The 14613-nt window shown below is 41.3% G+C and overlaps 1 protein-coding gene across 1 annotated transcript in view; it reads right to left on the bottom strand.

Moving 5' to 3' along the window:
- Positions 1-14613, bottom strand: part of ryr2a (ryanodine receptor 2a (cardiac)) — a 612110-nt gene that overhangs the window by 44463 nt on the left and 553034 nt on the right. Inside the window, exons 93-95 of the mRNA XM_069936123.1 lie at positions 11927-12057; positions 11219-11261; positions 4213-4346 (exon numbers count right to left, since the gene is read on the bottom strand). Of these exons, the coding sequence (XP_069792224.1) occupies positions 4213-4346; positions 11219-11261; positions 11927-12057 (308 nt within the window). The remainder of the gene's footprint in view (positions 1-4212; positions 4347-11218; positions 11262-11926; positions 12058-14613) is intronic.

Raw genomic sequence — 14613 nt, 5'->3', positions numbered from 1 at the left:
AGAGCCCCGCTTCTTCATCTGATCAGGCCATTTTGGAGTTGCCAATGGCAGCTCGCAATGATGGCTCAGTGCAGGAGCAATGGCCATCTTCATTACCCATTATCCCTCACGCAGCTGAAACCGTTCTGCCAGCACTAGAGCCAGGGAAAAGCAGAGCGGTTCCAGTTGCATGGGATTATGGGTAACAAAGATGGCCATTGATCCCACGTTGACCAGCCATCAGCTGCTGCCACAGCTGTAAGTAGGTTCTGTCTTAACAAAATGTGTTAGTAAGGGGGGAGGTCCAATTTCAGTGCTTGCCATAGATACACTGTTCCCTAGATACATGACTGGTAATCACTGAATATATAGTGGTCTAGCATAATTTTGTTAAGAATAATTAAGTCTATTTCAAACTTTCAAAACGGACAATATCTAGAATTCAGAGAAAGATTGAGTAGACTGGGTCTTTATTCACTGGAGCGTAGAAGATTGACGGGGGTTCTGATAGAGGTATATAAAATTATGAGGGGAATAGATAGAATAGATGTGAAAAGGCTCTTCCCCTTGAGGGTAAGAGAGATTGGAACGAGGTGTCATAAGTTAAGGGTTGGGGAAAAAGCTTTAGAAGTAACATAAGAGGAAGCTTCTTCACTCAGAGAGTGGTGGCTGAGTAGAATGACCTTCCGGAAGAGGTGGTTGCAGCAGGGCCAATTTTGTAATTTAAGAGGAGGTTGGATGAGAACATGGATGTGAGGGTTATGGGCGGGAGCAGGTAGGTGGTACTAGTGGAGTTCACTTAAATCGGTGTGGACTAGAAGGGCCGATATGGCTTGTTTCTGTACTGTAATTGTTATATGGTTATATATGACATGCAGGGTCAGTATCAGAAACTCTTTCTGGGAGAGTGGGGGGCTCTGCAGTCACATTTCCCCCTCATAACACGCGCCAGCCAGCACAATTTAAGTCCCTTTAAAACTAATGCTACAGGTTGCACAATACTTTAATCCAGGGGTGTCAAACTCAAATTCACAGAGGGCCAAAATTAAAAACTTGGACTAAGTCGTGGGCCAAACTAAATATTTATTGAAAATTTTCAACAACATCTGCATGTTTTTTCTTCTTTCAACATATGTAATGTTAAACTTTTTCTTATTAAAATAAATGTTTAATAATAGTTTTGGTTAAACTCTTTCCAGAAGAAGCATTAACAAATGAGAAATAAAATATTCAATAAATAATATTTCTCTATAGCCTTTAAGCTCCTTTTGAATGTATTTTTTTTCACAAGCCAACAAGTAAAAAAAATAACAACTTGCTTCAATGAAAATCCAATCTTTCAACTATGAACAGTCCAAAGTTAACCAAAGAAAATATTAATCCAAGCTTAGCTGTGATTTACTCTGATGCACCTGAGTCTAAACCAGATACTTGGCATCTCTTCTTTGATGCAAGTTCATGAAGCTCTGGGGTCAGAGTTTGCCTCCCACCTGTCTTGAAAGGTCCTGTTTTCTGTCTTTCCTTTGGCCATTTTTCGTAAGGGGTTTATTACATGTGAGTTTGGCGACAGGTCACAGATGCTAATGAAAGTAAAGAGAGGAGGTGGGGGCGATTAGCGGGCTGACAGGCCGGCGGCAACGCATTTGCAAAGCATTCTGGGATTTGTAGTTTAGCTGTGCATGCGCTATACTGGCGCGGCAGCCAGCGGGCCAGCTCTAATACATATTTGATATGATCTTGCGGGCTAAATATAATTATATCACGGGCCAAATTTGGCCCGCGGGCCTGAGTTTGACATGTGTGCCTTAATCTATCATTGTATGCTCTATATGCTGGTCCAGCATCTTTGGGTGGGTGTATGACAATGCAGGTAGGAAAGGTTTAAATAATTTAGCAGAGAAGATGGGAAATGAAGCTCCTGAATTGGAGACTGATCTGAAAATGCTTCGACCTGACAAACGTAGACTGGGAGGAGTTCTATGTACCAAAAAGACATTCAGAAATGAAATAATAAACGTTCAGGGCCAACATGTTTCCCTAACAAGGGTAAAACCAGGAACATGTGAATGTCAAGGTCATTAACAGGAGGGACAAAAGGTAGTTTACAGCTTGAACAGAGAACTACCACCAGGAGAACAGAAAGTGGAAGGAGTGCTCCAAAAAATAATTTGGAAGGAAGAGAAGTGGCAAGAATAACATAGGCATCCAAGAAAAACCACGTCATTTTTTTATTGAAGACAAGAGGGTAACCAGAGAAAGAATAGGGCCGGTGAGAGACCAAAGTGGCAATCTCGGTTTGGAGCTGGTGGATGGAGCTGAGATCTTAAATAAATCCTTTCTCTCTTTCCCTGTTGACCTGCCAGCAGGGAGGAAATGTTGACCAGCCATGCAGTGCCCTTGTCACTTCGTGGAAAGGACCGCTACATGATGTTTAAACCTCAGCGTGCTGGCCATCAGGGACCGCACTTAGTATGTCATTGGGATCTGTAATTTCTCCCTGGGATGACACCATGTAGAGCTCGTTGAAAGAATCAAAGACTTGTTGATCCAAACCAAGGCTTTTATTAGCAAAAGACAGGAGTTCTTCACAGGTGGCCAACCAGTCCGGAATGATACGACCTGGTTAGGGACACAACCCTTTAAGGCCCAGACAATAGGTGTGGCTTAGCTCTCAGCCAATCGCTGTAAGCACAGTCTAGATACAGTAACTATATACACTATGTACATTGGTGATAGATCTGTACTATCACACACCATCAACCTTATTTTGCATCGTAGCATATAGGCTCAATCCCAGGTGGAATCAGTGAAATTACACGGCTGTTTCTGTATGAAAGTGGGGGTAGTAATTTCAAGGATAAGGTTTGTGTTCTAGATTTCCATTGTTCTGAATTCAACCAATGGAAAATATTCACTGTTTGAAACACTCCAATTGTGTTTGTACAAAGATGTTGCCAGGCAACATTTCATGAATTGGACTGGGGTCCATTCTGATGTAGACATCAGATGAATTACTATCTGCTTGACTAGAGAGTTTTAACAAAGTCATTCCTTTCCAATAGAACAAGAAAGGATACTGATTACATCCCGAGAACATAAATCTTAATTAAATCAGCTGGGCATCTGTTAAGATGCTTATTTTTAAGAAGAACAGCAGAGCCATGCATTGTTTAAATGCTAAAACTAAAGGAGAGAAAAGACATAATGTTGTTGAATACCCTGTGGAAATAAATTATTCACCTTGTCGACGCTGGATGGGATTTAGCCAAATAGTTTAAAATAAATAGATTACAGTGTGAACACTTTTGTGTGAATTTTCACCTCCCAGTCTCCGTCCCTTTAAGAATGTAGATGATATTGTTAAAATGGACCTTTGATTGTTTGAAAACAAACACGAATACTGCTACACAACCAGATTTTAATCACTTTGCAAAGCATGAGAACTCCTTTACGGCAAAATGCACTGCCAAAAGCAGAGAGTCTTTCACTAAGTGTTAGGTCTGCTTTGTTCATGAATGAGTGAGACAAACACCAGGCTGAGTCGAAATCAGGGTTCTTTGTTCTTTATTACCGGATTGTAACACTTGCGACCAACCAGGTTAGTCGGAGAATGCATTCTGCCGTTATCAGCAAAATGGTGATTTTTTATACCCTTGGATACATGCTTAGAACATCATCATATCATTACTTGTCCAATGACTAAAACTGTTGCTATCCTTTCCCTGCTAGCTTCCTGCCTCTCAATCCATCAATGTCTCTCTTATCTTGTAAGTACAAGGATGCATTTACATCTTGTTACAGCCCTGTACATTCCCATCTCATGATGTTTTACCTAACAGGAGTACAAGGACACCTCCCCTTCTTGTTACAGCCTTGTACAGGGTAACTCCCTACACATTCCCATCTCATGATGTTTTACCTTACATAAGAGAATCTGTCTCGTGGCTTATAAATCATATATTCATACATTCCGACTCCACGGTCTCCAGAACATTCGGACAGACTGCTCCATATAAGTACATATTTCTTAGAATTCTCTTGGGATTCATTAAGCAGGGTCGCGTCATTTACCGAACAAGGTGATCGTTATCAGCTCGAGCTAGTAACAAGAAATAAATTGATGCAGCCAGCTTATCTTCCAGACAACATCGTAAAGCTTGCATTCTCATCATGAGATGAATCAATGTGTTCTTACACTTGAACAAACTCAGAGTGGATGTAAATACTACTCACACTGCACAAAAGGAATTCTCTTTCTTGGGCTTTTTCTTTTCTTGCGCATCACTGAAATCTAAAGCAGCTTTGTCCATGCCCAGTAATTCGCTGATCCTATCCCTGCCGTAAAATTCTCCATATTTATCCATAACCTGCAGGAAGGCAAGGCAAACTTTTAGCCACATTAAATAGGTGTCTAGCTTCATGATGAAGCTCATGGAAGGGCTATCAAAGTTTATAACACAAGTCCAAAACCAAATGCTTGAGTCCTAACACAGAGTTAAATGGGATCACCTGGAGCTGTTACCTGTGGTAACCGACTCCTTCACACATTCACTAGGGCAATCGAGAGAAATCAGTCAATGAGAGCATCAACAGTTTTTGAACAGCTCTATTTGCAAGTAAACCTTGAACGTCTGAGGTTTTTATATCCTTGTTTGGTGCCCATGAAAATTCTTAATTGTGATTGGCCAGCCTTCGAATTGCTGATCTCCAAAGATTCTCCCCCATTGCCCACTCCTAACAGCTGACATTAACAAATGGGAAATCCAAGCCACTGAGGTCAATTGTGGGCTGTTTTCTTCAAAGTTGATTGAGCATCCTCCATCCTCACTACATTCTACAGAGGATGTATTGAGAGCATTTTTGGACCGTAAGGCCCTGCAGAGGACAGTGAGGTCAGCGGAGAAGATTATTGGAGCCTCTCTTCTTAGCATGGTGGACATTTACAACACACGATCCATGCGGAGGGCAAATAAAACTTTTCACATCCTTCTTGTAAACTTGTATCCCTTCTGCCACCTGGAAGGAGGTACCCTAGCATTCGGACCCACGTGTCCAGATTATGCAACAGTTTTTTCAACCAAGCCATCAGGCTCCTCAATTCCTAAAACATTAGTGCACTGGTATATCATGGATTTTTATTGTATTGTGCTTTAATATTTAACTTCTATTCATGTAAATTTGCTCCATGGTCCTGGAGAAACACTATTTCATCCTTACTGTGCATTGCATTAACAGCTATAGTATGAATAATAAATAAAGGTGACTTGACTTGAATTATGGCCAAAAAATCCAAATATATGAGAGGCAAACTATCAAGAGATTGGACTAAAAAATGGTAAAATATTTACAGAAACATATTAAATGCAACATTATGTAGCATTGAGAGATGAATGGACCCAATGCAGATGGATCTGAATGTAAATTGCTTTCTTGTTATTGTAGAAATGTTGAATTTATCGGTACCAAATTTCTCTGCCTTGTATTTTGATAGTGGTCATGATTTGACTAAAATAAATTTATACTGCTATGAAGATGCACAAAAAATAAATTGATATACACTTGTTAAGTTCAACAAAATCACAAGATAAACAAACAGAAGTAGGCCACTTGGCCCATTGAGACTGTTCCAGGACTCTACCCTAAGCTAAACTACACACACACCTAGTTCCAATTGCCAGCCTTTTTCCCCATATCCCCTGATGCCCCAACCAATTGGATAGCTATCAATCTCCTGCTTAAACTCTCCCAGTGATTGGGCCTCCACAAATCCCACAAATCCACGACCCTCTGACTAAAGAAGTTTTTTTTCATCTCTGTTTTAAATGGATAACTTCTAATTTTAAGACTGTGCCCTCTTGTCCTTGATTTACTCACCACGGGAAACATCTACATCCACTCTGTCAAAACCTTTCAAAATTAAAAATGTTTCCTTTAATAACACTAAATGACAATAACTTATTTGAACCCAATCACTTTCAACAAATATTACTGTAAATAATACCCTGAAAGTTATAATGTTGAATTTTTTTTCAGTTTTTTTTTATGGGAAGCAGAAGACTAAATGTGGTTAAAAAAGAAGCTTTGGGGTATTCGGAAGAGAATTGCTAGCCAATCTCTGATTTAGTTTTCCACTGAGAAAGAGAGTGCGAGAGCAGGCTTGTTAAAATAGGTGACTAAATAAATTATTTTCCAGAAAATGGTGGTTGGAGCAAGAGAGAGAATGAGAGGGTGAGAGTTACAGTGGGGAGTTAAGACTTTGGTTCAAGAGGCTTTGGCAAGAAGAGACTGAGGTGGTGGTGCAGAAGCTGAGGTAAGCTATTATGGAACAAAAAGGGTTCAGCGAGAAGGCACAGGTAAGGGAAGCATTTCTTATTTCTTCTTCTCTATTTCATAGACAGTGGGAATAGCAGCCGGGCCAGGGACATGCTCCATTTGCAGAATGTGTATAGTTGTGGAAGCCAACAGTATCCCTGATGACTTCATATATGAGAAGTGACTCTCATATGACATCCAAGACTCTCATATTCATGAAACAATATTTATTTATTTGCATTTTTGAATACTTGTCCTGTTTGTATGTGCATTATGTCTGGTTGTGTGTCTGCACTTTTTGCTCCGAGGACCGGAATTTCGTCGGGTTGTACTTGTCTAATAAGAAGATAATAAAGTTGACTTGATTTGAAGTATATCCAGCTGCAGCTCCTTACCAACTGTGTTAGGGAATTGGAGTTGCAGTTGGATGATCTCGTTATCATTCAAGAGGCTGAGGGGGTGATAGGCAGGAATTACAGAAGTCCAATAACCCCTAGGAGGCAAAAAGAATGTAGCTGGCTGATAGTCTGGAGAGGGAAAGGGAAAAGGCAGTTGGTGCAAGGTATCTCTGTGGATGTGGCCCTCAGTAACACGTATATCATTTTGTATACTGTTGAGGGGTGTGACCTACCAGGAACATGCCACAGTGGTCAGATCTCTGGTATGGAGTCCAACCTTGTGGCCAAGATGGGAAGGGAAGAGGTTAGCTGTAGTGTAGAGGATTCCATAGTTAGGGGAACAGATGAGATGTTCTGTGGAAAAGATCGAGAATTCCAAATAGCATGTTGCCTCCTAGGTGCCTGGGTTCAAGATGTCTCAGATCGAGTTCATGGCATTCTCAAGAGGGAGGTTGAGAAGCCAGATGTTGTGGTCCTTGTAGGGACCAATTGCATGGGAGAAAAGGTGATGAGGACCTGCAAAGATAGTTCAGGGAGTTAGGCACCATGTTGAAAGACAGAATCTCCAGGGTTGTGATCTCAATATTGCTACACATTTCCTGTATTAGTGAGGTTAGATATAGGTGGATAATACAGCTTTACACATGGCTAAAGGAGGGAGCCCTTCAGATTTTTGGATCGTTGAGCTCTCTTTCGGGGAAGGTGGGACCTGTACCGGCAGGACAGTTAGCATCTGAACTGGACGGGGACTAATATCTTTGCGGGAAGACTTGCTAGTGCTAACCTCCTAGTCAGGGGGTTTAAACTAGCTTGGCAGGGGGATGGAAATCAGACTGAGCTGGCAGAAAATAGAGCAGATGCTGGAAGGGTTGGTGCAACATGTCGTGAATTTGTGAGAAATTACAGGGAGTGGAGAAAGCATAATGTAATCATTTTGAGGGTTTGAAATGTGTTTATTTCAATGTAAGAAGTATTAGGAATAATAGAGCTGAACTGAGAGTATGATGTTGTGGCTGTTACAGAGACTTGGCTGACGCAAGGACAGGATTGGCTGATGCAGGTACCAGAGTTTTAAAAGAGATAGGATGGGAGGTAAAAGTGTATGGGTGGGGGGGGGGGGGGGGGCTGTGTGGTGTAGTATTACTAAACAGGAAAAGTACCACTGTTGCATAAATGGAGGACATTGTGAAGAAATTGTCAATATACTGAGTCCATGGGGGGGGGGGGTGAAAGTCAGAAGCAGGAAGAGAGTGGTTACTGTAGCCCTTTAGACAATGAGGAGCAGATAAGAAGGCAGGTTTTCGAATGGGAGACTTTGACTTCCAAACTATTGACTGTCACTTCCTTACTGCAAGAGTGATAAATGGGGCAGAATTTGTCAGGCGTGTCCAAGAAGGACACAATATCTGGACAAGCCATATTGGATCTGGGACTGGGTAATGGACCTGATCAGGTGGCTGAATTTTAGCATAGCTATGGACAAGGATACGAGTAGACAAAATGGTAAAGGGGAAGGGTTAATTATGATGGGATTAGGGAGGAACTGGGGAGAGTAAATTGGGAACAGATGCTCTCGAGTAAAAGAACAGAAAAAAGTTTAAGGGCCATTTGCATGGGATTTGGAGAGGTATGAACCACTGAGACAAGAAAAAAATGGTAGGATAAGGGAACTGAAGTTGACAAAAGAGGTGAGACAGCTAGTTAAAAGATAAAAGCAAGCCTACTGAAGGTTTAGAAAGCAAAAGACAGGAAGGACTCATGAGACACACATGGTAGCCAGGAAGGGACTTAAAGGAGGCAACATGTGCTTGGAGGTAGGGGAGGCCCTAAATGCAGTGTTCACCAATGAGCGGGAACTTGGTCAATGTGAGGTCAGAATAGAACAAGGCTGGAGCTTGTTGAGGTTAAGAAAGAGGAAGCGCTAGATATTTTTAAAAACAATGGGATTGTTCAGTCCCCAGGACTGGATGAGATTTATCAGGTTACTACAGGAAGCAAGGGTAGAGATTGTGTGGGATTTGGCTACGATCTTTATGTCCTTCCTGGACACAGAGGAGGTACCAGAGGATTGAAGAATGGCAAATGAAGTCCTCTTGTTTAAAACAGGTAATAGGGAGAATCCTGTGAATTATAGACCAGTGAGTCTTATATCAGAGGTGGGCAAACTATTGGAAAGGGTTTTTAAGGATTTATGAGCTGTTAGGGAAGTACAGTGTTCTCAGGGATAGTCAGCATGGCTTTGGGAGGGGTAGCTTATGCCTCAAGGTCTAATTGAGTTTTTTGAAGAAGTAACAAAATAAATTGATGTAGACAGGTCTGTAGATTTTGTGTATATGGATTTTAGTAAGGAATTTGACAGGATTCCTCAAAGTAGAATCATTCAAAAAGTCATGAGGCATGGGATCCATTGACCTGTGAATTCAGAATTGGCTTGCCTGCAGTAAGCAGAGGGTAGTAGATGATGGACCATATTCCACCTGGAGGTCAGTGAATAGTCGAGTTCAGCAAGGGTCTGCTCTGAGACCCATGCTCTTTGTGATTTTTTTTATAAATGACCTGGACAAAGAAGTAGAGGGATGAATCAGCAAATCTGGAGATGATATGATGGTTTGAGGAGTTGTGGATAGTGTTGAAGGTTTGTGTAAGTTACCGCAGGATATAGACCAGATATAGAGTTGGGCAGAAAAGTGGCAGATGGGGTTCAATCTGCACAAGTGTGAAATGACACATTATGGAAGGTTAAACTTGAAGGCAGAGTACAAGGTTAATGCAGGATTCCTAAGTGTGGAAGAACAGAGGGGACTTAGGGTCAAAATCCATAGGTCACTCAAGTTTGTCACTCATGTTGATAGGGTAGTTAAGAAGATTTATAGTATTCTGTCCTTCATTATTCGGGTGATTGAGTTTAAGAGTCAAGACCTGATGTTGCAGTTCAATAGATCTCTGGTTCAACCATACTTGGAATATTGTGTTCAGTTCTGGTCGCCTCATTACCGGAAGGATGTGGAAGCTATGGAGAGGGTGCAGACGACATTTACCAGGATGTTGCTTGGATTGGAGAACATGTCTTATGAGGCAATGTTAACAGAACTATGGATTTTCTCTTTGGATCAAAGAAGGATGAGAGGTGACAATAGAGATTTACAAGATTATGAGAGGCCTAGGTAGGGTAAACAGCCAGCACCTCTTTCCTAGGATGACAATAGCAAATACCAGTAGGGCATCTTTATAGTGTGAGGTGAGGAAAGTGTAGAGGAAACATCAGGAATCAGCTTTCTGCACAGAGAGTGCCTTGAATGCATTGCCAGGGGTGGTAGTGGAGGCTGGTACAGTAGTGACATTCAAAAGACTTTTACACAGGCACCTGAATTCTGGTCACCTCATTATAGGAAGGATGTGGAAGCTGTGGAGAGGGTGCAGAGGAGATTTACCAGGATGTTGTCTGGATTGGGAAACATGTTTTATGAGGCAAGGTTGGCAGAGCTGGGACTTTTCTCTTTGAGAGGAGACTTGATAAGAGGTCTACAAGATTATGAGAGGCATAGATCGGGTGCATAGTCAGCATCGGTTTCCCAGGGCAGGATGAGCAAACACCAGAGGATCTATGTACAAAGTTAAGAGAGGGAAGTTTAGGGGAAGCATCAGCGGCACTTTATTTTTACAGAGAGAATTGTGGGTGCCTGGAATTCCTTGCCAGGGATGGTGGTGAAAGCTGAAACATTGGGGACATTTAATGGACTCTCAGACAGACACATGGATGAAAAAAAAATAGAGGGTTATGGGGTAGGGAGAGTTTAGTTCTTTTTTATAGATTGAATACATGTGTCGGCACAACATAGAGGGCTGAAGGGCCTGCACTGTGCTGAATTGTTCTATGCTTTATGTTCAATTTTTCTTGTGGAGCTTGATGGGGGACTGGGTGGGGGGGTTGGGTGAGGGAGGTGGGGGCAGGAGTCTCCTGAGGGAATTTGTTCTATGGCTTACCTTGAGAAGATAGTTTTATATTCACTTATATTAGATATTCATCAGCATGAATATGTGGAACTTTGCATATCAGGTAATGATATTAAATGTGTCCAAAGGTTCCAAGATTTACATGATAGGAGTTGAGGAGAGGGTGGAGACATGGGCTCTTTGCAGCTAGATTAATCACTCAGATTGTTTAACCAGATCAAAATTTAACCCAAGCAACACAGAACAAATAAGTATCACAGGATGTGGAAGCTATGGAGAGGGTGCAGAGGAGATTTATCAGGATGTTGTTTGGATTGGGAAATAAGTCTTATGAGGCAAGGTTAGCAGAGCTGGGACTTTTCCCTTTGGTGTGTAAAAGAATGAGAGGAGAATTAATAGAAGTCTACAAGATTATGAGAGGCATAGATAGGGTGAATGGCCAGCATCTTTTTCCCAGGGGAGGCTCAGCAAACACCAGAGGACATATGTTAAGTGACATCAGTGGTTAGATTTCTTTTTACACTGAGTGGGTGCCTGGAATGCACAGAAAGTATAGGTCTAAAAGCGGTCCTTACCTTTCTCTTCACAAACTTGTCCCAATAGTTGTATGGAAAGGATCTGGAGAAAGGAGTGTGGTATTAATATCAATCACACCTTTTGCAACACACATACCATCGGACAATAAAAATAATGAACATGCTAAATTTCATGGCCAGTTTTTGTTATGTGGACTCAGTGCCACGGAAAAAAAATGTAAATTTGATTTGTGGCATTTAAGGAAGATGTTAGGATCAGCCTAAGATGTGCTTATGTTTCAGAGAACCACAGGGTGTCCATTCTTAAAATAAACCAGAACTAATCTGGGTGGAAAGAGGAATTGAGGAAACCTTGAGAAGATGTCCATTCTCTGTCACTTGCACTGGGCACACACAAATGGGCAGTGCTTTCATCATTCCACACCAGAGTCAGGTCTGTTATGGTTCTAATCACAGCTGGCATGCCTTGATGACACAGATAGACTATGGTGGCAAACTTCTGTGCATACACAAATTTGAGTCAGATGCTCCATTATCCCTTCTGATGGAAGGTATCAAAGGCTCCTGAAGTCAAAGAAGATCACGTATGCTGGCTGATACATTTCTCCTAGGATCTGGCAGCTTGATGAAATTTGCCTCATCCATGTAGCACAGAATCTAATCTCCTCTGCAAATTCCTCTACCACCTTCTCTGCATCTATGATTGTATGCACGTGGAAAACTGCTTCAAAAAGTAACACTACTTACTGTGTGTTTATTACCAGCCTATCCCATTGCCCCTTGATGTCATCTTCTGAGGGTTGCTCCGTGATGTATAATCCATCAAACTCCAACTTCCTGGCAACCTCCTTTTCTCGTTTGAAAATGACCAGGGGAACCTGCACAAACAAAATAATTGGTCAAGCTCTCTCTGAGTTACATCACAGCCCAATTTCATTGATTGGCATTCACCATTCTGTGAACCTTCTTATCATTTAACTAGAGAGTGGTTTATGATTTCATGCAATAAAACCAATATTGTTTGAGGGATTGGCACCAATCACTGCAAAAATATCAAGGACTCCTGATAGAGGACAGCAACTTTCGATGATAGGTTGGGTATTATTTTTGATTTTCTGTAGCCCAACAATAACAGTAAACTGTTGTAAAATAATGCAACTTAATCTTGATCAACACTGATTCTAATTTGCTTCATTTCTTTGATATACTTCTGGTCATTGATTTAATAAGAATAACATGAGGAGAATTGACCTAGTCAGGAATGATCATGTTGCTTTGGTAGAACAATAACCTGCCTTCAATATAGTTGAAGGATATGGTTCTCCAGCTTTAGCTACCTGTATTAATTCAGGTTATCTTACTTTCACAACTAATCTCATGCAGAAATGTTACATTATTCTCATTCCTGTTATTTTTCGACTGCTTTATGGTATTGGACATTTTGGCATCCGCAGTTTGTCTCCAGATATTTTGGCCAGGGACATTTTGGCCAAAAAAAATAAGACTTTTGTAGCCATTTGGACATATTGGTGTCCCCAGTTTGGCAATGGACATGGCATTTAATTTATTATTATTTGAATTAAATATTACAAATATAAATGAATATTAAATATAACGAATATGTGGTCACATCTATGCAATGACATCTCCGCACTCCTGTCTCCCCGCGGTGATATCTCCACACTACCCTCATCCCGCCGTGATATCTCTGCACTCCTGTCTCCCCGTGCGCTGACATCTACGCACTTCACTCTCCCCACGATGACATCCCCATCCTCCTCTCACCCTGCGGTGAAATCCACCGAGCTGTTAGCACCAAAACATCCAGCGCCAAACTGTGGAGGCCTAAATGTCCCGTGTCAAATTGTCATAGACACACTGGCTTAATAGATATGTATACTCTCACTTTCTTTTCTTTGGCTTGGCTTCGCGGACGAAGATTTATGGAGGGGGTAAATGTCCACGTCAGCTGCAGGCTCGTTTGTGGCTGACAAGTCCTATGCGGGACAGGCAGACACGGTTACAGCGGTTGCAGGGGAAAATTGGTTGGTTGGGGTTGGGTGTTAGGTTTTTCCTCCTTTGCCTTTTGTCAGTGAGGTGGGCTCTGCGGTCTTCTTCAAAGGAGGTTGCTGCCTGCCAAACTGTGAGGCGCCAAGATGTCTTAGTGAAATATCAGTTTCCTCAGGAAATGAGCAAGAATTTTCATTCAAAAGTACAATTTTCAGATTCCTCAGATGTTTATTCCTTCACCAGAACTCAGTTGAGTGTCCAAATAAGAGAGTAGATATTGTTTTATATTTCAATTTGCCCAATAATTTGTTAAATGTTAACAGAGCAAGTGAAGCAGCAATAAAAGAACATCTTCAAAAGAACAACATTTTAAGCTTTGATTGATACATGTACAATACAAAATAATAAGTTGCAACAAGTTACACAGATTGTAGAACAGATACAAGCAAGGGACGGAAATCCTTACAGAGAAAAGGGGAAGGCACATCAGAAGCACTGAATGAGAAATGCATCATCACCTCTTATCTCATTTAATCTCTCCAGCTTTTGGTTGTAACAAAGGCCTTCTCTTTTATCCCTTCCCTCCTTCCTACATTTGTGTAAAAGCTAAATAACAGATACATCACTGTGTTTTCTAGTCACAACAAAATGATATTGCAGGAAGGTATCAATAGACCCTTTCACACTTGCATCCCTCCAAATTGGCCATTCACTGTCCCGGGATAGGAATGGGGGTTTGGCTTTTCACACTTGACCACTCCTAACTGGGACAATGAACGCTTTCACACTTGCAAGGAGCCATCCCCGAGGTAAGGACTGTTCTACCATCGAGGGAGGGTGAACCTACCCTAAATCCTAATCAATGTATTATGATCTTATATTTAAACAAAGTGAATCATGCCTAATTATAACATAATTAAGCTTTATATACAGCACAGTATGAACCCTTCAGCCTCTGTTGTTGTTATGCCGACCAATATAAACCTTATAAGGGACCATGGTAAAGTGTTAGCAATAAATAGCAATAGCAGACAATTTTTAATCAGGTTAGGAATGTTGGAGGCGCTTTAGCGCTCAATTTATATAGTGTGGGAAAGTTTGTAGTGATATAGTGCACAATTTATAAAACGTGAGAATGTCGGTAGCGCTATTGTGAACAATTAATGAATACCATGGAGAAAAAGCCCTCCCAGAAAGGGCTGTATGACCGCTTCAGCAACAGAACATTTGTGAAGGGGTTTCTCTGCCACACGGCATTCTGGGAAGTAAGGTCTGTCACATTTGTGGCCCGAAATGTGAAGTTAATAAAACATTAAACACAAGTTTATCAGGTAAACTTCTTCGTGTCTTTTTATTCTCCGGTTTCCTTTATTCTCCTGCTTGTGTTCTTATCTCTCTCTCATACCACGTGACTTCCGGTATAT

This window comes from Narcine bancroftii, chromosome 4 (assembly GCF_036971445.1).
Source record: "Narcine bancroftii isolate sNarBan1 chromosome 4, sNarBan1.hap1, whole genome shotgun sequence".
NCBI lineage: Eukaryota > Metazoa > Chordata > Chondrichthyes > Torpediniformes > Narcinidae > Narcine > Narcine bancroftii.
The sequence above is the reverse complement of the archived record's forward strand: the minus strand, read 5'-3'. Positions and strand labels throughout refer to the sequence as shown.